The 24,999-nt window shown below is 49.7% G+C and overlaps 3 protein-coding genes across 9 annotated transcripts; all 3 read left to right on the top strand.

The window, feature by feature from the left end:
• The first annotated feature begins 1,916 nt into the window (after nucleotides 1–1,916).
• Nucleotides 1,917–7,265, top strand: PSME3 (proteasome activator subunit 3). Of its 6 annotated transcripts, none has more exons than XM_036339698.1 (12): nucleotides 1,917–2,172; nucleotides 2,835–2,867; nucleotides 2,984–3,046; nucleotides 3,256–3,360; nucleotides 3,883–3,900; nucleotides 4,795–4,843; nucleotides 5,372–5,484; nucleotides 5,729–5,797; nucleotides 5,941–6,008; nucleotides 6,108–6,162; nucleotides 6,290–6,376; nucleotides 7,026–7,265. In XM_036339698.1, exons 1-12 carry the CDS (start codon nucleotides 2,131–2,133, stop codon nucleotides 7,104–7,106), a joined length of 783 nt encoding a protein of 260 aa, XP_036195591.1. In that variant the 5' UTR covers nucleotides 1,917–2,130; the 3' UTR covers nucleotides 7,107–7,265. The 6 variants fall into 6 exon arrangements, with proteins under 6 accessions (XP_036195591.1, XP_036195595.1, XP_036195592.1 ...); XM_036339696.1 differs by lacking the exon at nucleotides 1,917–2,172 and adding an exon at nucleotides 2,394–2,733; XM_036339699.1 differs by lacking the exon at nucleotides 3,883–3,900 and having other exon boundaries at nucleotides 1,922–2,172.
• Nucleotides 7,266–8,586: 1,321 nt separating this feature from the next.
• AOC2 (amine oxidase copper containing 2) lies at nucleotides 8,587–15,685 on the top strand. The gene is made up of 4 exons (XM_036339676.1): nucleotides 8,587–11,684; nucleotides 13,614–13,899; nucleotides 14,137–14,266; nucleotides 14,595–15,685. The coding sequence occupies exons 1-4, from the start codon at nucleotides 10,097–10,099 to the stop codon at nucleotides 14,859–14,861; spliced, it is 2,271 nt and encodes a 756-aa protein (XP_036195569.1). The 5' UTR covers nucleotides 8,587–10,096; the 3' UTR covers nucleotides 14,862–15,685.
• Nucleotides 15,686–16,145: 460 nt separating this feature from the next.
• AOC3 (amine oxidase copper containing 3) lies at nucleotides 16,146–22,863 on the top strand. 2 transcript variants are annotated; one of them, XM_036339673.1, is made up of 4 exons: nucleotides 16,146–18,064; nucleotides 19,514–19,799; nucleotides 20,199–20,340; nucleotides 21,077–21,205. In XM_036339673.1, the coding sequence occupies exons 1-3, from the start codon at nucleotides 16,465–16,467 to the stop codon at nucleotides 20,335–20,337; spliced, it is 2,025 nt and encodes a 674-aa protein (XP_036195566.1). In that variant the 5' UTR covers nucleotides 16,146–16,464; the 3' UTR covers nucleotides 20,338–20,340; nucleotides 21,077–21,205. The 2 variants fall into 2 exon arrangements, with proteins under 2 accessions (XP_036195566.1, XP_036195565.1); XM_036339672.1 differs by having other exon boundaries at nucleotides 16,158–18,064; nucleotides 20,199–20,328; nucleotides 21,077–22,863.
• The last annotated feature ends 2,136 nt before the right edge of the window (nucleotides 22,864–24,999 follow it).

Genomic DNA, 24,999 nt, shown 5'->3' with positions numbered 1-24,999 from the left:
GTTTCTCTCACTAATGGATGTTCCCTTCCCCCTCTTCCCGTCTCTATAAAATCAGTAAACAATAACTCGGGTGAGGATTAAAAAAAAAGAAAACAGAAGAAAAAGGGGGAAACAGATGTTAATGAGCAAGAAGGGTAGTACAGGCTATGTTATATGTAGTCTTGAATAATGGAAAAGGACTTTTTTTGAGTCTGAAAGCAGGGATGATTATTACATAGTTTAAAGAATAACCTTTTCATGCTAAGCATTAACAGGTAGCTTATTTGACAATAGCTACTATGCATGTAGTGTCTGCCTTGTGACCAGGTACTGTGCTAGTTCTTTGAAATATATATGATTTTCAGTACTCACAACCCTACAGAATTATATATATTTGTTAGTAGTGATTAAAGTAAAACTTGACAGATGAGGGAATTGAGACTCAGCATTTCAGTAATTTTATCAAGACAGCACAGTTAGTAAAGAGCTGAGGTGGGATTTAAAACCAGGTCTCTCCCTGATTCCAAAGGCCATACATAGTCAGTTGCACTTCATTTAACTGCGTATTCCCATTTCCCTTGCACTTAGCATAGAGGCCTGACCAGGATAAACGTTTAGCAGTAGCAGTGACCCCAAAATATAAATCAGATGACCTGCCTTTGCACTTAATACAACTTGTTTCCTAACAATCCTCCCCACCCCACTCCCAGCTCACTAGTCTTTCAATGTCTTCAATAAAACCCATGCTATTCTCTTCATGAGTCATTTGTTTCCTAGCATTTATTAAATTTTGTCATTTTTTCAGTTTACTTTCTGGTGTCTTTCCCCAGTATTAATCCCCATGAGATCAGAGAATTTGAGTTTTGTTTACCTTTGATATCCCAGAGCTGTGCTGTTCAATACAGGAGCCACTAGTCACACGTGGCTATTCAGTACTGCAAATGTGGCTCCTCTGAATTGAGATGTGCAGTGAGTGTAAAACTCATACTGGATTTTGAAGACTTGGTATGAGAAAAGAACGTATATGATCTCATTAATATTTTTTAAGATTGATTACGTGTTTAAATATTTGGCGAAACGAGGTTAAATATATAATTAAAATTAACTTCACCCGTTTTACTTTTTAATATGGCTACTAGAAGATTTTAACTTACATTAAGTGACATATTTCTAGGCTCTGAGGCAGTGTTGTCCCAGAGCCTAGCCCAGTGTCCTGACTCATTTTATTTAGCGAAATAACCAGTGTTAACAGACAAACTGAAAAAAGAAAAAGAAGAGGGTGAGTGGAGGCATGATATTTGCCTCCCATTAGGAAAATGGATACAGCGTTGTCCTAGAAGTCAGGGGACCTGGGTTCTGTTCCAGGATTCACTGTGGAGCCGACCCCACTCTGGGGGTCACTCTGCCCATCAGGCAGCGGATCTCCAATGTCTGAAAGAGTATGAGTAAATGACGGAGAACGGTGGGGAACCTGGTACAACACACCTTGTCCTCTCTCTGGCTCGAGCACAGCACTAGAGCTTCTGCGGCCAACGGGAGGAGGCAGCAGGAATCGTAGACCAGATCCCTGAACTCACAGCCGGGGCCGCCAGCTTCCTCGGTCTGACGTCACCGGGGCGCGACGCCGCCGTCGGTCCGGTCCTCCAAACTGCAGAGCTCCTTAGGTTCCTTCGGCGAAGGCTAGTGCCGAGCCAGCAGAGAGTCACACAGCTCCCGAGTCTCTCCGGGACTCCGTTCTCAGTAAGCCAACCTCCGCCACCCTCCCTCGAACTCTCCTCTTACCCAGCACTGGCACCCGGGAGCTACGAGCCTGGAAGGAGCGTCGCCAGCCAAACCTCAGTGCGGCTGCGCAAAGCACGCGCGCATCCACGCAGGAGTCCCGGCGCCTGGCTGTGACGCAACTTCCGGCGTGAGCGGCGAAAGCCGGGAGGGCAAGCGATAGTGCAAGCAGGCATCCAGCAGCAGGCAGCAGGCGGGCGGGCGGGCAGGCGGCACAGAGGGAGGGAGCGAGCGAGCAAGTGAGCAGTCCGTGAGCCAGCGAAGGCAGCCGCGTCCCGAGAGCCGCCGAAATAACTCCCGTCCCTCTGACCCCCTCCCCGGAGCCCACAGCGCCTCCGGTCTCCAGCGGAGCGAACACGGCCCTGCCCGGCCATGGCCTCGTTGCTGAAGGTGGATCAGGAAGTGAAGCTCAAGGTAGCGACACCGGCCCGGGCTTCCTTACCCCTCGCTTCGATCTCGGAGCACTCTGACCGGCTCCCTACTCCCCATGGCGTCTTTGTCTCCCTGGGGACACCAGCTCTGAGCTTCCGCTCAGCTCAGCCCAGCCCCCCCCCTCCTCCCGGAGACCGCATCCGGGGAGAGGATCATATAGGATGGCTTTCCGCCCCTTGTCTGGTGATGGAGAGCCCCGCGGACACGTGGTGGACTCCGTGCTTGAGGCTAGTGACAGCTGGAAGTTCCCCAGCCCCGCCTCCGGACGCTGCCGCTGTCCTTGGAGTCAGGCCTGCCTCGCATCTTAGGTCAGGTCTGGAAGGGAGTCGGCGGGCACGTTTGTGAGCTCACACCTCCCCCATCTACCGGCCTTTCGTCTGCTCACACACTCAGACCGCCTCACACACAGGGAGGGAGAGAGGGAAGACAGGTGGGGGCTGCCCTCCAGCCCCGCTTCCCTCTCCTGAGATGGAGAAATGGGTCCTCAAAAAAATAAAGTACTTGCAGTCCGGGGGCCTCTCCGCTTCTCACTACCATTACAAGGTGAGGGAGAGACAGCTGGATTTGGGTTTCCCTGTCCTGCCCTTAACCTCTGTTGCCAGGTACTGACTTGCTCTTACTGAATTGCTCTTTGTTAATTTTAGGTTGATTCTTTCAGGGAGCGGATCACAAGTGAGGTGAGTGAAATAAATAGCAAAACGAGTGTTGGTTAATAATCGGGAGTTTCCCAAAGGGGAGATAACTGCTGAGAGAGACCGTCCCACAATTTTAATGCATTTCTTCTCATCTTTAGGCAGAAGACTTGGTGGCAAATTTTTTCCCAAAGAAGCTGTTAGAACTTGATAGTTTTTTGAAGGTGAGAGACCCTTTTCCTCATCTTTCCCAATTTTTTTTTTTGGGGGGGGGGGGGCGGGCCTGATCTTTCTGTCAAATGGGACAAATCATGTGTTGGTTCCATTTTGTTTGGTACTGTAAAGCACTCTCATATCTTGCCCTTCACATGAAATATTTACTTGTTCATCTTGAAAAGACTAATGTTTGGGGGGGTGGGCGTCTCTTTTTCAGGAACCAATTCTAAACATTCATGACCTAACTCAGATCCACTCAGACATGAATCTCCCTGTCCCTGACCCCATTCTTCTCACCAATAGCCACGATGGACTGGATGGTGTAAGTGTCCTATATTTATCTTTGTCTTCTGTAGCAATAGGTTCTCTGTCCTCTCTTCCCTGGTCAGTTTGAATATGTACAAAGGAGACAGTAGGATTTGGATCTGGGAATGAGGATTCTTACAGACATGATGACTCCAATACACCACCCCCCTTTAGATCCTGATTTTCATTTATAGCATGAGGTGAATTTGCCAATGCTACTCTGTGTGAGAGTGAGTTTTAATAGCCACAGGCTCCCTTAGGTTATCTTGGTCTGTTTCCATGGCTCTCAGCAAGACTTTCTTATCTGTTCCATGTTTCAATGTCTTGAGTCTTGTTATTGAATGAGTTGTTCTTCTTGATCTGTAACTGCAGCCCCTGTGTTTGCTGTGCATCTTCATTACCTAGTCCTTATCAATTAATGTTCATATTCTGAAGCACTGATGACGCTGCATTGTTCTTTGTCTACATTATTGTCTCCTTGTTAGAACTTGTTGGTTCTGGAAAGCAGAAACTGTCTTAATCGTCTTTGTATTCCCAGCACCTAGCATTGTTTCTGGTACGTAACAGGTGCTAAATATGTGTTTGTTGATTGAATATTGTGTTTCTTTGTGGAACCAGCAGATTTATGTATATTCCCTTAATTACCCTATATTGAAAGGTTCTTTTTTCCTATGGTTTATAGCAGCCAGTTTCAACTGATGTACTGTAAGAATTTTTGAGACATGCAATTCCTCACTATTTAGTCAGGGGCACTGGCCTCTTTCCCCTGAGATTGTCAGATAAAAAAAAAGACACAGCCAACACAACAATGGCATCCAGTGTGAATGAATCAAAATTATGCCTTGTTTTGGTCAGATAGGCAAAAAATATATTTTTGGTGTGCCACAGAATTTTAGTAGTTTTTGTGTGCCATGAGATGGAAAGGATTGAGAATCTCTGGCTATCCCTCTCTAGTTGCTTAATGTGTTGTATTTCTTGAAAGGTTGGTCTTACAACTAGAATGTAACTTGCTTTCTAGCAAGAACCTTTTCTTAAAGCCTTGTATGTACTTAGTAACTTGCACAAAATAATAAAACTAGAGGCCCGGTGCGCCCTCTCGCAGTCCGGGAGCCCTCTGGGGATGTCCTTGCAGGGAGCGGGCCTAAGCCGGCAGTCGGGCATCCTTAGTGCTGCGCTCACCAGCCTTGAGCCCAGCTTTTGGCTGAGCGGCACTCCCCTTGTGGGAGCACACTGACCACCAGGGGGCAGCTCCTGCGTTGAGCGCTTTCCCCCTGGTGGTCAGTGCACGTCATAGTGACCGGTTTTTCTGCAGTTTGGTCGATTTGCATATTAGCCTTTTATTATATAGGATAACCTATGGTGTCAAAGAAGGGATTAAACTTGTTTAAAGTATAACTTGTGATAGGGATGGGAATGTTGAGAGCAGGCTAATTTCTGTCTGTTTCCTTAGCCCACTTACAAAAAGCGAAGGTTGGATGAGTGTGAAGAGGCCTTTCAAGGTAAGAGCCACCCCACCCCATCTACCCTCTGGCTTACAGCCTTGAGAAGCAGATGGATCTAGTGTTCTGGCCTGGAAGCAGGATCTGATTTTATTCCCAAAGTTAGCATTCTCAAATCTTCCAAATGTGGTCATTCTTTAGCACCCTGAACCTAACTTTCCAGTAAGAAGGGAGGTTTAACTTAATGTAAACTGGCCAAAGGAAAGGACTTGGGGGTTACTGCCAATTGCAGATTTTTCACAGAAGTCCCAGTTCCATGTTATTTTTTTCTCTTTAATAATAGTTGGTACACTCAGGCTTTAGAGCATATTTTAATTTCCTTATTCTTTAGACTTTGGGCATATTTTAGACACTCATTTGTTAATCCATATATTCTCTTCGGTTCTGTTGGTGGTGTCAGTGTTTGTTGTGACAGATAAAAGGCAGAGGTCATAGCATCTCATGAATCTGGGAAGAAGAGGGAAGGGTGGAGGGTGCTATGTCCTGGCCCCCACCCCAATCATTTGGCCTTCTTCATGTCCTTGCCAGGAACCAAGGTGTTTGTGATGCCCAATGGGATGCTAAAAAGCAACCAGCAACTGGTGGACATTATTGAGAAAGTGAAACCTGAGATCCGGCTGCTGATTGAGAAATGCAACACGGTGAGGCAGGGGCTAGTGACGTATGGGCTGACTTCAAACAGCCCGGCTTGAACTATGAAAAATCATGGATGGTGGGGCTGGAGGCATGGAGGTGATGTGGGTGTTGGCAGACTAAGTATCTTGGCTCCTGTGCTCCTGGCATCTGGCCCCAGCAGCATGAATTTATACTTCATGGCATCAGTAGAAAAAGCCGTGTTCCTCAAGCCTTGGTCCTCACATATATTTTGGTCTTTTTACCCTGCAGGTCAAAATGTGGGTACAGCTCCTGATCCCTAGGATAGAAGATGGGAACAACTTTGGGGTGTCCATTCAGGTAATTGCACACTGGAAGGGGGGGCTGGAGAGACGCTTACCTCCCCCGCTTTGTTTGCTTTTCCTGTATCTTTGGTCTGCTGCGGAGTGGTGTGGGAGCGATTGTGACTCACCGTGTTTTTCGTTTGTTTGTTTGTTTTTCAGGAGGAGACAGTTGCAGAACTAAGGACTGTTGAGAGTGAAGCTGCGTCTTATCTGGACCAGATTTCTAGGTAGGGCTGCTTGGGCTTGGCCCAGGAATTGGGGGCTGGTGAGGTGGTAAGCACTGTCCAGGGTCTCCTGCAGCTTCCTCTTCTTTTGTCTCCTTTCAGATATTATATTACGAGAGCCAAATTGGTTTCTAAAATAGCTAAATATCCCCATGTGGTAAGTAAGGGTTTGGTGGCCTGAGGGTGGAAGTGGTAGGGTAGGGAGGAGTGACTGTTGCTGGGGAAGAGCTGACTGTGGATAGTTGGGCCTTGGGAACAAGCTTTTCCTCTGCCCCTTCTTTCAGGAGGACTATCGCCGAACCGTGACAGAGATTGATGAGAAAGAATATATCAGCCTCCGTCTCATCATATCAGAACTAAGGAATCAATATGTAAGTAACCTCAATCCCTGCCAACAGTTGCCCTGGCTCTTCTTAGTTCTGGTGATAAATTTCTTGCCACTCTCTGTGAGTCGAGATCGGGGACGGAGGTAAAGTTAATAAAACAAGTTCTGCTTATCAACCAAGTGTTGAGAACTATGGAGTTGAGGGTATATAGCTGGGCATCTTCCTTTCCACCTGGATGAGAGGGAGTGCAATATAATAGAGAGGTGAAGATGAAGTTGTTAGAGTCAGGCAGACTTAGGTTTGGAATCAACTCTACTGGTAATGTGTGGCCTTGGGCGAGTTGTTTAACCTCAGACTTCAAGGTTTCTTCATCTCTAAAATGAAACTTATATTAGAGTATCTACTGCACAAAGATGGTTTTAAAAAATTAGTGAGATAATACATTAAAGGACCCAGTGCACTTCTTAAGTGTTCAACAAATGTTAATTATTATTAGACACTCGGGAACTTGGAAATACCCAGTATACCTAGTTTAGGGGCATAAGAGAGGGAGAGCAACCACCTTGATTTCAGGATCAAATGAGTGAGAATGGGATTATGTAAATGATTACTTGGGTAATCGGTTGGGAGGGATCTTTTCTTTTTGAGGTAGGGGCTGAACAGATGTGTGATTCTCTGATCTCTCTTCTCCCAGGTCACCCTACATGACATGATCCTGAAAAATATTGAGAAGATCAAACGGCCCCGGAGCAGCAATGCAGAGACACTGTACTGAGGCCAGGGCCAGGGCCAGGGGACTCTGTGAGTCTGGCTCAAGACCGACATTGCCTTGGTTTGTTACATGACTATCGTGATGGGGAAGCTGGCTGGAAATAGTAATCACACCTCTCTCTGTTTTTAGTTAGTCTAATGAAACTCTCATGTAGTTCTGTGACGTGTTTACCTCTTTTTTCAGGCCTCAGGAACTCTTCTATTTCCTTCCCTAATACCCCACACCTGAGCTGTTCTAATTTCTGGAGAACTCCAGGTTTGTGTGCACAAGATATTGGCACCAGAATACTTGTGTTTTCTTTCCCCACCCCCTTCTTTGTCTTGGGCTTTGTGTTGTTTTTTTTCCTTTTGATGATTAGTTCGTTAGGAGCTGAGGGAACTAAAAGGAAAGTGCTAGGTTTTTGTTTTTTTCTAAGATCTGGGGTCAGGGAGACTAGCTCCTCTCTTCTGATATAAGGGTAGTGTCTCTTGCCAGTGTGGGATATTGGATCCTCCCTGTCCCAGTTGTCCTGGTGATGACTTCAGGTTTTCCATCTACATACATGGCAAGAAACACCACAGACTTTGGCTAAGTCCCTAAGTCCTTTAGATGTTTTTATAAGTAGAATTTTCACATACACTTATGTGCATGATAGACACACACATACAGACATGCACACATCTGCCTTCCTACTCTGTTACCTGACACTCCCCCCGGCCCCCCGAAAAAACCCTGTTACACACACACACACACACACACACACACACACACACACACAGTCAGGAGGTGATAGTTGTCTCAGTCATCATCCACCGGGGCCCATCGTCTCCTGATATTGTAGCCTCTTGGTACCCAGAGGCTACTGAGTTGGAGGAGAACCAAGAGGCGAGAAGCAGAGGGATTGGGGAAGGCTCCTTTCTCTGTGACTCAGGTCCTTTGGGCATTATTGCAAAGGCCAGTCCCTCTGACTCCTGACTGCCTCTTTCCAGACCAGTTGTCATTTGGGGTGGGGGTGTCTTCAGTTGTGAGGACCAGCTGCTGCTGCTCCTCCTGGACTTTTCCTTTGGGAAAAATATTTCTCTTATTTATAGTATTGTGCTTCCAGGGAAAGCAGTCACTTATGTGGTCTACGTGTGCATGCAAACACAAGTGTGTACACATGTGTATGTGGAAATATGCTGGGCAAGTCAAAACCATAGAAGAGTTACCCCCTATCTCAAATCTTCCAGAGATATCCCCCACTTTTTTATTCTATCACTATTGGAGAGTCAGTATTTGCAGCCAGCCAGCCAGTGACTCTCTCAGTGTCTATTTCTGACTTATTCTTCCCCTGTCTGTCTTCCAACCCCTAGTCATATTTCCACCTGGATGCATCATTTTTACTCCCAATATACTGTATAGAGGAGTCAGGATGCTGTCTTCCCATGAATAGTACTCAGTAACAAACCAATTGCATTTTAGTTGGGCAATGCCCCTACCCACCCTTCAAATCCCTTCCACCATGCATTTCTGTTTCCCTTTTTGTTTGTTGGATTGTTCTGCTGCCCCTTCTCCTCACCCCACCACCCTTGGATCGTAATGTAAAATTCTTTTACCATGTCAAGAAATTATTAAAAATACAGGTACTTTGACCTCTTTCTAAAGCCGCAGACCTTGGTGAGATGCTCTGGTGGCTAGGGACGTACCCATACTCATATGCGTGCGCATGGGGATACCCACCCCCACATATACCACCAACCATCCTATTGGGTGTTTTTATACCAATTATGCTTCCTCTTTTTTTCTGGAATAATGGAAAGATTGAGGTTTCGGCCTACAAGAGGCAAAGGTGGGTCCTTCATTTGTATTAAGCCTGAATTATGTGAAAGAGAGCTCTTCCCAAATCTCAGCTGCCTTCTGTCCCAGCCCTCAACAAGATCCCAGATCCTTCCTTCCCCAGTGATACCCATGAACTGCCAGTAGAGGCTGCTCTAGTTCCACGTGGGAATCACCTGGTTCAAGGCGCACCCTACCGTGTCATTCTCATTACCTTATACTAATTCTCCCCTCAGAATAATGTCTTAAATTTCTTAAGGAGATGCCAGGGGCTCTTGGTTTTGGTTTTCAAATGACTTGGAGGGCTGCCTAGGACTCTACCTCCCTCTGAAATAAAGTTTCCTCAACTTCCACCTTGTAAAGTAGCCTTCTGGTATCCAGTGATTCCCTCATTGTCTCTGCAAAAAGAGATTTAAGGTCTTAAACACTGGAGGAACATCTGCTCTCTTCTGTTTCAGAAATAATCAGTAGGTAAAAGGTTTTGAATGCCTATCCTGTGTTGAGCTCTGCTAAGCACTTTATATGCATGATCACATTTAATCTTCATGAATCTATAAGGTAGTTTTATCCATTTATAAGTGAGGGCATAGACTCATGATATGTACCTCCCCTGAGGTCACAGCTTCGGGACCTGGGAATCTGACTGCTAAGCTCAGGCCTTCACTCTTCCTTTCTCACGAACTAGGTGGAAGAGGCCTGAGACTACAGATCAGGGGCTTGACCTTAGGCAGCTGGCTGAGCACAGTGCTTACTGCTGAACTAGGTAGTGGATCCTGGAAATATTGGGGGATACTGCCTGCCCAGAGGGTGGAAACGGACAGTGTTGGTGCCTGCGTTCAGCACACAGGGCTTGATTGGGCATCCGGGATTTGCATTCTTCTTCAGACCCGTTTTGAGTGGAAGGTGCAGTTCAGCGGTACTTCAAATGCCCTCTAATCTGGTCTAAATGATGGAAATCATGCTGCCAGTAGTTCAGGGGCAGGGGAGATGCCATGCACATGGAAGTAGTGCTTTGGGCCAAACCACAGAACAGAAAATTGGAACAGAATTATATAAATCAAGGTCAGAAATTTCCTGTTCAACCCACAGGGTGGAGTTTTCTCCATTCCTATCCATCCTACTGAATATAAACCCTGATTTGATGTCAGTAACTGGAAGAAGCAGCTGGTAGGACTCTCTTTCAACTCGCAGCATTCACCATGAATGTCAAGGTAGTCCTCGTGTTCCTGGCACTGTCCCTTATTACCATCTTTGCCCTGGCCTATGTCTTGCTGTCCAGCCAGGGGGGTTCCAGCCAGCCTTCCCGCTGCCCCTCTGTGTCCCACAGTGCCCAGCACTGGACACAGCCTGGCCAGAGCCAGCTGTTTGCAGACCTGAGCCCAGAAGAGCTGACAGCTGTGATGAGCTTTCTGACCCAGCAGCTGGGGCCAGGCCTGGTGGATGCAGCCCAGGCCCTCCCATCAGACAACTGCATCTTCTCGGTGGAGCTGCAGCTGCCTCCCAAGGCTGCAGCCCTGGCACACCTGGACAGGGGGAGCCCCCCACCTGCCCGGGAAGCACTGGCCATCGTCTTCTTTGGCGGACAACCCCAGCCCAACGTGAGTGAGCTGGTGGTGGGACCACTGCCACACCCCTCCTACATGCGGGATGTGACTGTGGAGCGTCATGGGGGCCCTCTGCCCTATCACCGACGTCCCATGCTGGGAACTGAGTTTGCCCAGATATGGAAGCATTTGAAAGAGGTGGAGCTACCCAAGGCACCAGTCTTCCTTGCTTCGGTCTTCAACTACAATGGCTCCACCTTGGCACCTCTGCAGGCCACTCCTAATAGCTTGCGCTCAGGAGACCGTACTACCTGGATAGCCCTCCACCATAACATCTCAGGTGTTGGGTTTTTCCTACATCCAGTGGGGCTGGAGCTACTGCTGGACCACAGGGCCTTGGACCCTACCCGCTGGGCTGTCCAGAAGGTCTTCTACCTTGGGCGCTACTATGCAGACTTGAGCCAGTTGGAATGGGAGTTTAAGGCTGGCCGGCTGGAAGTGGTTAGAGTTCCTCTGCCCCTGCCAAATGGGGCTTCATCCCTGAGGTCTCGGGTGCCCCCAGGTCCTCTTCCACCTCTTCAGTTCTCACCCCAGGGCTCCCAATTCAGTGTACAAGGGAACCTGGTGATGTCTTCCCTCTGGACATTTACTTTTGGTCATGGGGTGTTTAGTGGCATGAGGATTTTTGACGTTCGATTCCAGGGTGAGCGAGTGGCCTATGAAGTCAGTGTCCAGGAGTGTGTGTCTATCTATGGTGCTGATTCACCCAAGACAATGATGACCCGATACTTGGATAGCAGCTATGGACTTGGCCGAAACAGCCGGGGCTTGGTGCGAGGTGTGGACTGCCCCTATCAATCTACAATGGTGGACATCCATGTATTAGTAAACAAAGGGACCGTCCAGCTGCTCCCAGGGGCTGTGTGTATATTTGAGGAGGCCCAAGGACTACCCCTTCGAAGGCACTATAATCACCTTCAGAGTCATTTCTACGGTGGTTTGGCCAGCTCAGCTCTTGTAGTCAGGTCTGTGTCAACTGTAGGCAACTATGACTACATTTGGGACTTTGTATTTTACCCAAATGGGGCGCTTGAAGGGCGGGTCCATGCCACAGGCTTTGTCAACACAGCTTTCCTGAGTGGGGGAGAGGAAAGCCTCCTCTTTGGGAACCGTGTGGGGGAACGAGTGCTGGGGACGGTGCACACGCATGCCTTCCACTTCAAGCTGGACCTGGATGTAGCAGGTGAGTGCTCAGGGAATTAAAATTGAGAGTTGGGGCGGGACAGAGGGAACAGACTCCCCACCCCCAGATCAAGCCTGAGAAGTAGAGTAGCATTCCGGCTCCACATTCATTGTGGCAACAGAGCACAGACTGACTTAAGGGTTTTCAGCTGTAGTCAGTCTGAAGTACTGGGCTTACCGAGTGTGGCAGAAGGGAGAGAGGGTTCCTTCGCCAAGCTCCGATCACCCAGCCCCTCTGACTTGCTGCCATTGTGAAATGAGTTTAATGTAAAGGCTGTGCCTGTCTACCTTAACTTTGAGTGACAGTGTGCGTGGTGAATTGCCCTAAGGCTGAATGGGACCAGAGTTGGGGCTCTCTGCGTTCTTCCTCATTCCGAGTCCGTGGAGGAGGGGAAAGCAGGGACCTGAGCAGAGGCAGGAAGCAGCCCATCTCAAGCGGTCTTCAGAGCAGAGGTGGTCCAGGGGCACGAGAAGGCGGGTACTAGCTGGGAGTTGCTCCACAGGATTTCAGACAACTGGGGATACAGGATAGTGGCCCCATCCTGGGGGTGGGGGCATCCCATTCCTGTCAGCACATGTCATCACAATGGGCTCATGGCAAGCACATAGTAGGCTTGCTGCGAGGGAGTTCTCAAGTAGGGCTCAGAGCACAAAGAGGACTTGCTGCTCCTGACACGTTTTGTTGGGGACAGACAATAACCAACTTACCAAATCAGACAATTAGACCCAGAAAGAAAATTAGAAATCCACCAGACCCTCTCCATTTTACAGTTAGGGAAGCTGAGGGTGGGTGGAGAGGAGACAAAGTGATTATCCAAGTATAATGTGCTATAACTAAGGATATTTCTTGGGAAACATTTTCTTATTCTGGGTATAAAGACTGTGTGTGTGTGGCGGGGGTGGGGGAGGGGGGCTGTGGGGGTGATGTGGAGGCAGAGGGGAGGAAGAATTAAGAAAATAGCATGGTTGAAATGGCATATTAACAATCCTTTAACATATTTAGAATATGACTTTTCTGATTTGAAGTTTTGCCAGCATTTTTGGTATCAAAGAGTCTTGTCAGGAAGTAAAATCAAGTAACATTTATTGGGTCTCTAGTGGGTACAGCCCAGGTTGGTGCTGGAGGCTGTGTCAGGCCCCCTGTGTACAAGACGATCAGCAGAGGCACCGGCCTTAGTAGAGTGCCCCCCTGAGCCAGCTGTCTTCATATAGGTCCTGTTTAAAGTAACTGAGTCCAAGTATGTGATCAGGTGCCGAGTGTGTGCAGTGATGAGTTCAGGTGATCAATGCAATAGAGTTCCAAGGAGTTCTCAGACAATCTAAGGACATAAATCTGTTCACTTCTGAAAAACACTGAAAGTGGTCCCCATCTTGTTGAGAGAAAGAAAGCAAATTCTCAGAGCTGAGAGGGGTGTGCAGAGCACCATGGAAGGGGATTGGGTTTTTCCAGGCAGCTTCTCCAAGACAAATGTCCCTTTCATAGTTACTAGCCACCTGCGTGTGTTTTTCTATTTACAGAGCTCAACCATAGAACAGCTTTTATTATGTCCAGTGTAGAGATTCGGAAAATGAGAATCAAAGCAGCAAATAATTTGTCCAAGGGTAGACCAGTGCTACTAGAACTTTCCGCAGTAATGGAAATGTTCTATCATTGTCCAATACATTAGCCACTAGCCACAGGTGGCTTTTGAGCACTAGTGTGACTGAGGAACTGAATTTTTAATTTAAATGCAAATAGCCATTGTGACTGGCAGTGACTGTGCTGGACAGGGCAGGGTTGAAGAAGATGGGCTAGCTCCCCAGTCTAGAGCTGCTGGCTCTCAGATGAGTTCCTCTGCCCTTTGTCAGGCCGGTGCAGTGTTCATGGCGGGGGCGATGAGGGCCTGTCTTACCTGGTATGGAACTCCTCTCCCTCCCCTCACCCTGGCAGGGCTGAAAAACTGGGTGGTAGCTGAAGACGTGGTGTTTAAACCTGTGGCAGCCCCTTGGAGTCCAGAGCACCAACTTCAGCGTCCACAGCTGACTCGACAGGTCCTGGGAAGGGAGGACCTGACAGCCTTTTCCTTGGGAAATCCCCTTCCTCGCTACATTTACCTGGCTGGCAACCAGACTAATACCTGGGGTCACCAGCGTGGGTACCGAATCCAGATCCACAGCCCCCTCGGCATACACATGCCCCTGGAGAGTGACATGGAGAAGGCCCTCAGCTGGGGGAGGTGAGGAGGGCCCTGGGCACTGGGTGGTAGGGAAGGACTGGTCCCCTTCCCCATCCCAGCTCTTGGAGACCCCAACTCACTGTTCTTGGCTTACTATCCACCCCTGTACCCCCTCTCAGATCCAAATAGATATGGGATGGGAGATGGTCTCAGACTGAATCTGATCCCAAAGATTTCTGGGACAGGAAAGGTCTTTGACATTGTCTTACTCCACCTTCTTATGACATTCCTGGTCAGATACCAGCTCGCGGTGACCCGGAGGAAAGAGGAGGAGTCACAGAGCAGCAGCATCTATTACCAGAATGACATCTGGACACCCACTATTGCCTTTGCTGATTTCATCAACAATGAGACTCTCTTAGGAGAGGTTGGTAGATCTAGAGACAGAGAAGAGGGGCTCTTCTATATCTGGTGTCTTGGCTGCCCAACACCTGGCCCTAGATTGGAGGGATGGTGTGTTTCCAGGGTTCAGATTCAGGAGTCAAGGAGTTCTCTGATGACCAACATGGGTCATCCCTCCTGGGGTGTGATTAGTTCTGGGATATTGACCACCCTACATAGATCACCACGTTTTGTGGACCTGGGGCTGGGAGGAGGTGGAAGCAGGGTTAAGGCTGGAGGGCGGGGATTGTGGCTAAGGGGTGGTTCTCTGGGTCTTACCTCCAAAGTCCTCCAGCTCCTCCCTCTTCCTGCAGGACCTGGTGGCCTGGGTTACAGCCAGCTTCCTGCACATCCCCCATGCTGAGGATGTCCCCAACACAGTTACTGTGGGGAACAGAGTTGGCTTCTTGCTTCGACCCTATAACTTCTTTGATGAGGACCCCTCCATCTTCTCCCCTGGCAGTGTCTACTTTGAGAAGGGCCAGGATGCTGGGCTCTGCCAAGTCAACCCTGTAGCCTGCATCCCCCACCTGGCAGCCTGTGTTCCAGACTTGCCCCCTTTCTCTTATCAAGACTTTTAACCCCAAGGGTGTGGTGGGACACAGAGGTAGGGTGGGTGGGTTCTAAGACATATGTACCTTACTCTCTATTCCCAATTCCTGCTCCCCTGACTTCTACCCTCTTAATGTTTCAGAGGAAACAGCCCCTTCCCACACTAAACCTTCATGTATCCTTTTAGTTAATTCATATTTCCAGTGTCTTTTTTTTTAAATGATGAATTTATACAAATGATATTATTATTAAAATATTCAAGTAAGCCGGGCCAACGTGGCTCAGTGGTTGAGTGTTGAACTATGAACCAGGAGGTCAGGGTTAGAGTCTAGTCAGGACACCTGCCTGGGTTGCCGGCTTGATCTCCAGTGGGGCGTGCAGGAGGAGACCGATCAATGATTCTTCCTCATCATTGATGTTTCTGTGAGCGGCAGTGGTGGAGGAGACCATCAGCCTGGGGCAGACTCTCCAGCTGAGCCAGACTCTTAGAAAGAACACCTTCTGGATGGTCCATCAGACAGGGTCCAGAGCCTTGTGGTCTACCAGCAGCTCCAATAAATAAAAATATATTTTAAAAAAATAATCAGGCAAAAACACCACAAATCCTACCACTCCGAAATAGCTAGTGTTCACATTTAGTGACCATTATACCAGATGTTTTTTCATCAGGTGCATTGAAATGGAAGAACAGATTGAAGTTTGTAAAAATAGATGGTATGGCCCGGCCGGCATTGCTCAGTGGTTGAATGTCAACCTATGAACCAGGAGGTCATGGTTCATTTGTGGGTTAGGGCACATGCTTGGGTTGTAGGCTCAATCCCCAGCGTGGGGTGTGCAGGAGGCAGCCAATCAATGATTCACTCTCATCTTTGATGTTTCTATTTCTCTCTCCCTCTCTCTTCCTCTCTGAAATCAATAAAAATATATTTTAAAGAATAGATATTATGTGCAATTTATAAAAAATATTACAAGATTTATATTTGAATTTCTTCTATGTGACTTTTGAAGTAACTAGAATTCCCCAGAGAATATTAAGGATTCTGTCCAAGGAAATTAGCAATGAAGGAGAGAGAAAAAGGAGGACAGTGCTGGCCAAGGAATGCTGCTTGGGAAGCTGAAGGGCTGGGGGTGGGGATTTCCTTGGGAGAATAATAGTTCCAAGTTACAGGAAAGGGAACATCTGGCCCTCAAAGGTGGGGGTGGATGGGGGGAAGAAGCGGGGCTGAGGAGGGTGTGGGGTTGCAAACCCCCACTCCTTAATGGTGGCACATTATTGCGCTCAGGCTGGTCAGTCACATTATTTTGAAATCCCTCCCCCTTCCCCCACCCCAGCTCTCCCCAGTTCTAACCCTGACCCAGAGTCCGATTTGGAGCCTGGAAGACAAAGCCATGTAAGGTCTGTGGAAATCACTGCTGCCTGCATCAGGCCCGCCCCAAGCCCTGGCATGCCCCGCCCCAATCCCCAGCCTTCCCAGTCCTTCCCACCCTCAGTTTCCTGTGCCTCTGGATACTGGGAACATAAACCAGAGTCCAGGAGCCCCCAATATAGGAGCCAAGAGAGACCCTCTTCTGCTGACCTGAGAATACACACCTCCATTCCTGTTTAATCTTCGGCTCCTCGTTCACAAGACAATGAACCAGAAGACAACCCTGGTGCTCCTCACTCTGGCGGTCATCACCATCTTTGCCTTGGTTTGTGTCTTGCTGGCTGGCAGAGGGGGAAATGGGGGTGAACCCAGCCTGCCTCCCCACTGCCCCTCCATATCTCCCAGTGCCCAGCACTGGACACAGCCTGGCCAGAGCCAGCTGTTTGCAGACCTGAGCCCAGAAGAGCTGACAGCTGTGATGAGCTTTCTGACCCAGCAGCTGGGGCCAGGCCTGGTGGATGCAGCCCAGGCCCTCCCATCAGACAACTGCATCTTCTCGGTGGAGCTGCAGCTGCCCCCCAAGGCTGCAGCCCTGGCACACCTGGACAGGGGGAGCCCCCCGCCTGCCCGGGAGGCACTGGCCATTGTCTTCTTTGGTGGACAACCCCAGCCCAACGTGAGTGAGCTGGTGGTGGGACCATTGCCCCACCCCTCCTACATGCGGGATGTGACTGTGGAGCGTCATGGGGGTCCCCTGCCCTATCACCGACGCCCCGTGCTCATCCGAGAGTACCTGGACATAGACCAGATGATCTTTGACAGAGAGCTGCCCCAGGCTGCTGGTCTCCTCCACCACTGCTGCTTCTACAGGCGCCAAGGAAGGAACCTAGTCACGATGACCACAGCCCCCCGGGGTTTGCAATCAGGGGACCGGGCCACCTGGTTTGGCCTCTACTACAACATCTCAGGGGCCGGGGTTTACCTGCACCCCGTGGGGTTGGAGCTGCTGGTAGACCACAAGGCTCTGGACCCTGCCCGCTGGACCATCCAGAAGGTGTTCTTTCAAGGCCGCTACTATAAGAGTCTGGCTCAGCTGGAGAACCAGTTTGAGGCCCACCTGGTGAATATGGTGCCGATCCCAGACAATGGCACAGGTGGGTCCTGGTCCCTGAAGTCCCAGGTGCCCCGGGGTCCGGCTCCCCCTCTGCAGTTCCATCCCGAGGGCCCCCGCTTCAGTGTCCAGGGGAGTCGAGTGGCCTCCTCATTGTGGACTTTCTCTTTTGGTCTTGGAGCATTCAGTGGCCCAAGGATCTTTGACCTCCGCTTCCAGGGAGAACGGCTAGCTTATGAGATCAGCGTCCAGGAGGCCCTGGCCATCTATGGTGGAAACTCCCCTGCAGCAATGGTGACCCGCTACATTGATGGCAGCTTTGGCATGGGCAAGTACGCCACGCCCCTGACCCGTGGGGTGGACTGTCCCTACCTGGCCACCTACGTGGACTGGCACTACCTGTTGGAGTCCCAAACCCCCAAGACGATACGAGATGCCTTTTGTGTGTTTGAACAGAATCAGGGTCTCCCCCTGAGGCGACACCATTCAGATTTCTACTCGCAGTATTTTGGGGGCCTTACAGAGACAGTGCTGGTCTTCAGATCTGTATCCACCTTGTTCAACTACGACTATGTGTGGGATATGGTCTTCCACCCCAATGGAGCCATAGAAGTCAAAGTGCATGCCACAGGCTATATCAGCTCAGCATTCTTCTTTGGTGCTGCCCGAAATTACGGGAACCAGGTTGGGGAGCACACGCTGGGCACCGTCCACACCCACAGTGCCCACTTCAAGGTGGATCTGGATGTAGGAGGTAAGACATCGTGGAGGGGGAAAGTATTCCGAAGAGGGGGTTCAAAAGTTGTCTCTATTTGGCTTTTATTTATGGCAATTATGCAGGAAAAGAAGATATGAGAGTATGTCGTTTTGGGGTCCATGCTTCCTCTTGGCTGGATATGAGAGAGTTGGTTGCTAGATTTTATTTAGCTCATTGGCTGGGTGCATGGCTAACACCCTGCCTCCACATGGCCGCATCAGAAAACCTTGGGAAATGGCAAAACTCAGGGATGAGGCAGGATCTGAGCCAACAGGGTCCCCTTGGCCCTCTTCCCACCCTTTCATTTACATGGAACCCATTCCAAGGAGGCAGCCATTTGTTTTTCAGTTCATTTCTCTGCATCTGGCCTGTGGTGCTGGTGTTTTGGAGGATCGGTTTGCAGTCTGCCAAGTCCCTGGCACATGCAGGCCAGCCATGGAACACCCAGGTTGGACATTTCCTTGGGAGATGGACCCTCCTTCTCCCTGGCTTTCCATCTCTCTCTGAACTTAAGTGTGAGGGTTAGAATGGATACTGTGGAGCATTCCAGATAGTTCCTGGGGGTCACAGAGAGAGCCAAGGAAACGTGACATCTTGGAGTCTATCCTTTTACTTTCCTTCCCCACATTGAGCTGATCCCCAGATTTTTCCTGTTTTGCATCTGAAATATCTTAAACTCCTCACTGGGCCCCACTGTCATACACCTAGTGGTGCTGGATCTCTTTCTGCTGCTTCCACTCTTCTTCCTCCCAGATCCAGGGTTCACTTTGTGCCCAGAGGGACCTGCCACCCTGCTCCCTCATACATGTTTCACTTTCCCCATCAAAATAGGATCCCATTCACAGAATTTTCTATCAGGCCTTTCGCTTCAGAATGCAGTTCCATCCTGCCTTTCAGATTCTTCCCTATGCACTGCTTTAGCCATCCTGTCCCTGGACACACACACCATGCAAGATAGCCAGGCTTCTTTGCTTTGGCTCCTGTTCCTGCCTAGAAGGCCCTGCTAGGTCATCTCTGCTGGTAACATCCTGTAAGGCCAGGCTGAACAGTTGCCCAGGAAGGTCCCTTTTCCTGCCTGCACCTCTATTCCTATAACCTTGAATCTTGAATGTACTCCTTTCATATGGCAGGCCAGTCAGGGCATTGCCTTCTGCATCTTCTGTGAGAGCAAAAGGGTGAGGATGATGTTTTATTCATCTGTGTGTCCCCAGGGCCGAGCCTGAGCCTCGCCACTAATGAGATAAGTGAATGAACAATAATAAATAAATGAAATCCTTGACAAAATATTTTATAGGTCAACAGCTTTGGCTAAAAGATTGGGGATATTTTGGGAAGAGGGAAGGAAAGTAGGGGGCACTCTCAGTTCTGGGCTTCTCTTTGGCCCCCAATCTGAAGCCAGGTGGGTGATCATTCCTTTCTCCCTCCTCCTTCCCTTCACCCCGGCAGGACTGAAGAACTGGGTCTGGGCTGAGGACATGGTCTTCGTCCCCATGGCTGTCCCCTGGAGCCCTGAGCACCAGATGCAGAGGCTGCAGGTGACCCGGAAGCTGCTAGAGACAGAGGAGCAGGCCACCTTCCCCCTGGGAAGTGCCACCCCTCGCTACCTGTACCTGGCCAGCAACCACAGCAACAAGTGGGGTCACCCTCGGGGCTACCGCATCCAGGTGCTCAGTTTTGCTGGACAGCCGCTGCCCCAGAACAGCTCCATGGAGAGAGCCATCAGCTGGGGGAGGTGAGTGGCAGGGTGTCAGGGGGAAGCTGGGGGAGATGAGAGAGAAAGGGGCATTGGAGGGGCAATTGGAAATCAGTTCAAAATGTATGCAACGTGAATAAGAAGAGCTCAAGAAGGATTTCCTGGTTATCAAAAGGCACATGCGGTGGGCACTGGCATGTCCTCCCTTGGAGGGCTAAAACTCAGGGCTGAGAGCCTTTTCCTCTTTTGTATGGTGGACGGGTCATGCTGTGACATGGCAGGGGGGTGAACAGGATTCCCTGGAAAGGTGCTGGATGACTCACCAGGGTGGTGTCAGAGGCACTGAGTGAATGAGATGGGAAAGCTGGGGTCCACATGCTCAGCTCCTTTCCCTCATAATCAGGCAACAGGATAGGGCTAGTGACTGTGCCTCCCTAGGTACCAGCTGGCTGTGACCCAGCGGAAGGAGGAAGAGCCCAGCAGCACCAGCATCTATAATCAGAATGATCCTTGGGCCCCCACCGTGGACTTCACTGACTTCATCAACAACGAGACCATTGTTGGAGAGGTCAGCTGATGGGTAGGGCCAGTGAGAGGGGTGGGGACACAAAGATGAGCCCTACCTTCTCTTGGGGGCCCCTGAAAACCATCTGGTCCCCTCAGGGGTATCTTCTGTGCTTTCATGGATCTGATCATTACCTCTTGAGGGAATCTTCCCAAGCTGGGAGTTCATTTGCAGATGTTGGCCAAGGCCCCAGCCTACCCTCAAGACCCTACAGCCCTCTGAGTCTCAGCTTTGTGGACAGAGTCCTTTTCAGGCTCCAGCAGTCAGGAGGGCTGGAGGTCACCAAGGGCAGACCACATCTTGTGTATCTAAAACCCATTCCTGGTGTGACCACTAAAGGATTAATTTCTAAATGTTGGCCTTTTCTGCCTCCCAAACTCCGATCTTCCCTCCTCCATCCTCCTTCCATCAGTTAAGTTTGGGAACTCTCTGGGAGTTAAGGGGGAAGAAGCTGATGTAGCCTGTGGCATCATCATTCCTCTGTGGGTGGAGAGACGGATGGGGGTGCGAGAGAAAATGTCAGAGAAGAAGAGTACAGGCTGGTCAGGGAGGCAGGTGCTGTTTCCAATATGAATATGAAATTGACTATAGTTTGATTTCTGGACCAGTAGGAAAAACATTTAAAGACTTAAGATTCTTTTGAGGTAATAGGGGCTGGCATGGCAAATCCTTACATACCAGGCTCCTGTGGGAGGCAGGTGTGTCTTTAGCAAAGCCAGGCCTCATGATCCTCTTCCTTCTCCCCTGCTAGGACTTGGTGGCCTGGGTGACAGCTGGTTTCCTGCACATCCCCCATGCAGAGGACGTTCCCAACACGGTGACTGTGGGGAATGGTGTGGGCTTCTTCCTCCGACCCTACAACTTCTTTGACCAGGACCCCTCCTCCGATTCTGCGGACTCCATCTATTTCCGGAGGGACCAGGATGCTGGGGCCTGTGAGGTCAACCCCCTGGCTTGCCTCCCCAAGGCTGCTGACTGTGCCCCCGACCTCCCTGCCTTCTCTCATGGGGGCTTCTCTCATATCTAGGTGGTCCCTGGGATGGGGAATGTCCAGGGCCCCAGGGCCAGGGTGTGTGGAGAGGGGGAGCAGTGGGCACTGGGTTGGGCAGACTGATGCCCTCTTCTCCTTCCTCACATCCCTGAGGTTCCTTCCTCTTCCTCCCCAAGGTCACCTCCTGCCACCATCCTCCCTTGCTTCCACTCTCTACTGGGAGCATCCTGAGCTTGTGATGCTGGTGATGGGGGGGAGGGGGGACGCAGGAGAGACCCAGCTTTGTTGCCACCAGATCGGCTGGGTTTCTGTCCCAGGGAGGAGAGGAATGGCCAGCCAGGAGCTTGCAGTGAGAGTCAAGCTTTTCACCAGAAGACTCCCTTTTTTCTCTCTGGCTTTTCCAAATATTTTTGGGTCTCCAGGTTCCTCCTCACCTCCCCAGCGCCTGCCTTGTGAGATGAGGCTAGGTCTCTACAATGGAGATAGGCCCCTAGAGGCCCAGGTCAGGGTGCTTGCCAGGCCTGTGCATATACATGGACGAGCTGGAAGGGGCTTCTTGGCCCATATTTTCTCTGATCCAAGTCTTCCTCCTTCTTTCCCTCTTCCTCTTGCCTACCACCTCTTCCTCCTGTTTCTACTCTTTCTTATATTCTGGGATTTCCCTCCCAGCCCTCATTTCTCAACTTCAGTCTCCTCTCCTGGCCCTAGGCCTGTGGAAGTCAAAAAATGCAAGGACATCTAGTTTGGGAGGACAATCCCTATCTGTCCCCCTATGTCTGTCACAGAGGGAAGTAGGAGTTGCCCCCACCCCAGTCCTGGGCAGAGTGTGTTCTTTTTGCCCATTTGTATACCCCCTGCCTTTCATTCTCAGCAGAGGATGATCATAGAGACAGCAGCTGCTCAAGCTAGCATTTGAGGTGGTTTTGCGGGTACAATGGTAATAAGGAGTGTCATTTTGTGCCAGGGTTGTGTGAACCAGTGACCTCTGTCTTCTGTAGCAGCCAACAAGGGAGGCTGGGGAGGCACCAAGGATGAGAAGCACAAATACCCAGGAACTCTAGCGGTTAACTGGCCAGGGCCATTCAACCACATATGGGCATGCAAAGGAGCTGGGGCTTGGTCCCTTAGGAGCCTGGATTGGGGCGGATATACAAAAAGCAAGAGTTTGGAAAGGACAGAAACATCCTTCCCTAGAGGATTGGTTAAATAAATTCTGTGGACTCCATCTATCTCTGAGCTATAAATATAACTACATTTCTTTGTATACTAATAGGGAATAATCTCCCAATGAAAAGGCAAGGTGCAGAAGTGTGTATGGTGCACTTCCCATTTGTGGTTGATAGAAGGGAGAAAAATATAAATGTAGATTTGCTTATGTATGCAGATTCAGAAGAAATGGGTAACACTGGTTGCCTCTGGAAAGGGAACCAGGAGGTTGGGGACAGGGGAGGGGACTTAGCACTGTATACCCTTTTGTACATTTTGAATTTTGAACCATGTGATTATATTACCTGTTAAAATTAAATAATAAATAGACCTAATAAATAAATAACTTTTTAAAAAACTGATATGTCTTTTAGAACGGGCCTGGGGTAGGGGAGGGTAAAATGAGTTAAGGGACGAGGCCATGGACTCAATTTTCTTAAGTTTTTGAGACCAAAAACTTATGGTAACTCCTTTGCCTTCTTTTGCTTGTATCTCTCTGAAGAAAAGGCTAAACCTCAGTAAATCTCTTTTGTTCTTTCTCTCACTTTTGCTCCCTATCACTCTTAGCAGATGAGCGATGAGAAGCAGTGGGGAAGGGGAACTTCTGCCTGCTGGAAGCTCAGGCCAGGCCAGGAGGTGAAGTGTAGGAAATGGATTTTGGATGCTGCTCAGCTTATGACCAGAGGGAGAGCTATCCAGGGAGCTCAGGCATCAGTTTCTGCTACCTTCTTTCCTGCCCCAAGCCCAAGTTCACCTCTGAGTCAGTGGAATAGTAGATGGGGAGGAGTTTCTACCTTCTATCACTCCTTCTTATGGTCAGTTTCCCAATGGTCTCTAGACCAAAGAGTATGAGTGTTTGCATGCGATGAGAGTGTGTGTGAGTGTGTGTAAATAAATGCTCACCAGTTTTTATCTGAAAATGTGACTGTGGTTGGGTCTTGCTACATCTCACCATAGGGATGACACCACCTGCTCCAGGCCTCAGTGGACATGTAGATTGTGAGAGTGTCAGCCTAGCTGGGGTCAGGTGGGCTGCAGGACCAGCCCCCCTTCCCTCCCTCATGACACTCCCCCATCCTGGCAGGACCTGAGAACTGGGTCTGGGCTGAGGACATGGCCTTTGTTCCCATGCAATGCCCTGGGGCCCCAACCTGATCTCTTCCTTAGATCATTGAGGCCTGCTAGAGTGTTGGCCTCAGACCTGTGGTCAAATGAACAGTGACTGAGGGTGTCAAGCACTGAAAGAATAGTGTCCCCAAGGCTGAGAACTTTAGGACTTGGGCCCTAAGAGGAGCTGGACAAGGAGACCCCTGGGGCTTAGCTCAGAAGGCATAACTTGGACATCCCCGGGAATGTAGACACTGGAACCCCCTGTGAAGAGCACAAGATGCGCTCACCTGCCTCTGCTGTCCTCCTGAATCCCCTGAGAAGGGTCCAGTTCCCAGTGCAACAGAAGCATTCTTCTGTGCATGCAACAAAGATGTATAGAGTGCCTTCTAAGTGCCAGGCATCATGTGCGGCACTAGGATGTACTACTGAATAAAAGATACAGTTTCTGCCCCCAAGAGCAAGAGCAAGTAAAGAGGCAATGACAGATGAGGACTATTAGACGAGAGGTGGGAGCAGGACAACAGCAGGTTTCCTGTGGGGTCTGATGTCTAAGCTGATCTTGGCAGAGGAGTAGAAATTGGCCAGGGGAGAAAGAAGAGCACAAAGAACGTTCCAGGGAATAGCATGTTCCTTGACCCTCCTCTCTTCTCTCTGCAGAGGTCCCCCTGGGTGACCTCAGCCTCTCCTACTATAACTGCTAGTATTTGTTGTCTCACCCAAATCTATATTTCAGGCCTAGAACCTCTCTCTTATACTCTGGATCCATAAACTTTTCCTTTTCTTAGCATCTATACTGGGGCTTCCCCATGAGTACCTCAAATGCAAACTTGTTAGTTTCCCTCTGGAACTTGCTGCTCTTTGTTCTTCTTCTGGTGAAAGGCCCCACCACTCACCAGTCACCCAATGGGAAATCTTTGTGTCATGTAAGATGCTGTGCCCTCCCTGCCAGCCACACCCAATCAGGCACCAAGTCCTGTAAACTCTGCCCTTAAACATCTCTCAGAATCATCCCTTCCTCTCTGACCTCCAGGTCACTGGCCTCATCCTGGACCTTTACCTCTTACCTGATCTCCTCACCTCTAGTCTGTCCCATACCCAAGCCAGAGTCATCTCCCTAGAATGCAGCTCAGTACAGAGTGTAACCTGGGTGTACCAGGCAGTTGAGTTGACCACATAGGGCCTCTGGGGCAGCTCCCCTTGGGCACTGTGTTCTGGGCCCAGGCCTCAACCTGAGGGCTAGAGGTGGACTCTGGCTCCCAGGGATAAACTCATATTCATCACGTTCCCAGAGGCTGGGGCCAAGTTTACTCAAAGAGAAAACCTAGTGGAGGGAGCAGGATGTATAGTTCTGTCTCCTGAGTAATTCT

The sequence above is a fragment of the Myotis myotis genome, unplaced genomic scaffold (assembly GCF_014108235.1).
Source record: "Myotis myotis isolate mMyoMyo1 unplaced genomic scaffold, mMyoMyo1.p scaffold_m19_p_17, whole genome shotgun sequence".
NCBI lineage: Eukaryota > Metazoa > Chordata > Mammalia > Chiroptera > Vespertilionidae > Myotis > Myotis myotis.
The sequence above is the reverse complement of the archived record's forward strand: the minus strand, read 5'-3'. Positions and strand labels throughout refer to the sequence as shown.

What these genes read in the sequence shown, in the direction of transcription:
- AOC2 (XM_036339676.1), top strand. Translation starts at nt 10,097, where the DNA reads ATGAATGTCAAGGTAGTCCTCGTGTTCCTGGCACTGTCCCTTATTACC. An exon ending in GCTGGACCTGGATGTAGCAG is followed by an intron (nt 11,685 to 13,613) that starts GTGAGTGCTCAG and finishes TCACCCTGGCAG; the next exon opens with GGCTGAAAAACTGGGTGGTA. An exon ending in ATGAGACTCTCTTAGGAGAG is followed by an intron (nt 14,267 to 14,594) that starts GTTGGTAGATCT and finishes CTCTTCCTGCAG; the next exon opens with GACCTGGTGGCCTGGGTTAC.
- AOC3 (XM_036339672.1), top strand. Translation starts at nt 16,465, where the DNA reads ATGAACCAGAAGACAACCCTGGTGCTCCTCACTCTGGCGGTCATCACC. An exon ending in GGTGGATCTGGATGTAGGAG is followed by an intron (nt 18,065 to 19,513) that starts GTAAGACATCGT and finishes TCACCCCGGCAG; the next exon opens with GACTGAAGAACTGGGTCTGG. An exon ending in AGAGCCATCAGCTGGGGGAG is followed by an intron (nt 19,800 to 20,198) that starts GTGAGTGGCAGG and finishes GTGCCTCCCTAG; the next exon opens with GTACCAGCTGGCTGTGACCC.
- PSME3 (XM_036339696.1), top strand. Translation starts at nt 2,659, where the DNA reads ATGGAGAAATGGGTCCTCAAAAAAATAAAGTACTTGCAGTCCGGGGGC. An exon ending in AACTTGATAGTTTTTTGAAG is followed by an intron (nt 3,047 to 3,255) that starts GTGAGAGACCCT and finishes TCTCTTTTTCAG; the next exon opens with GAACCAATTCTAAACATTCA. An exon ending in TATCTGGACCAGATTTCTAG is followed by an intron (nt 6,009 to 6,107) that starts GTAGGGCTGCTT and finishes GTCTCCTTTCAG; the next exon opens with ATATTATATTACGAGAGCCA.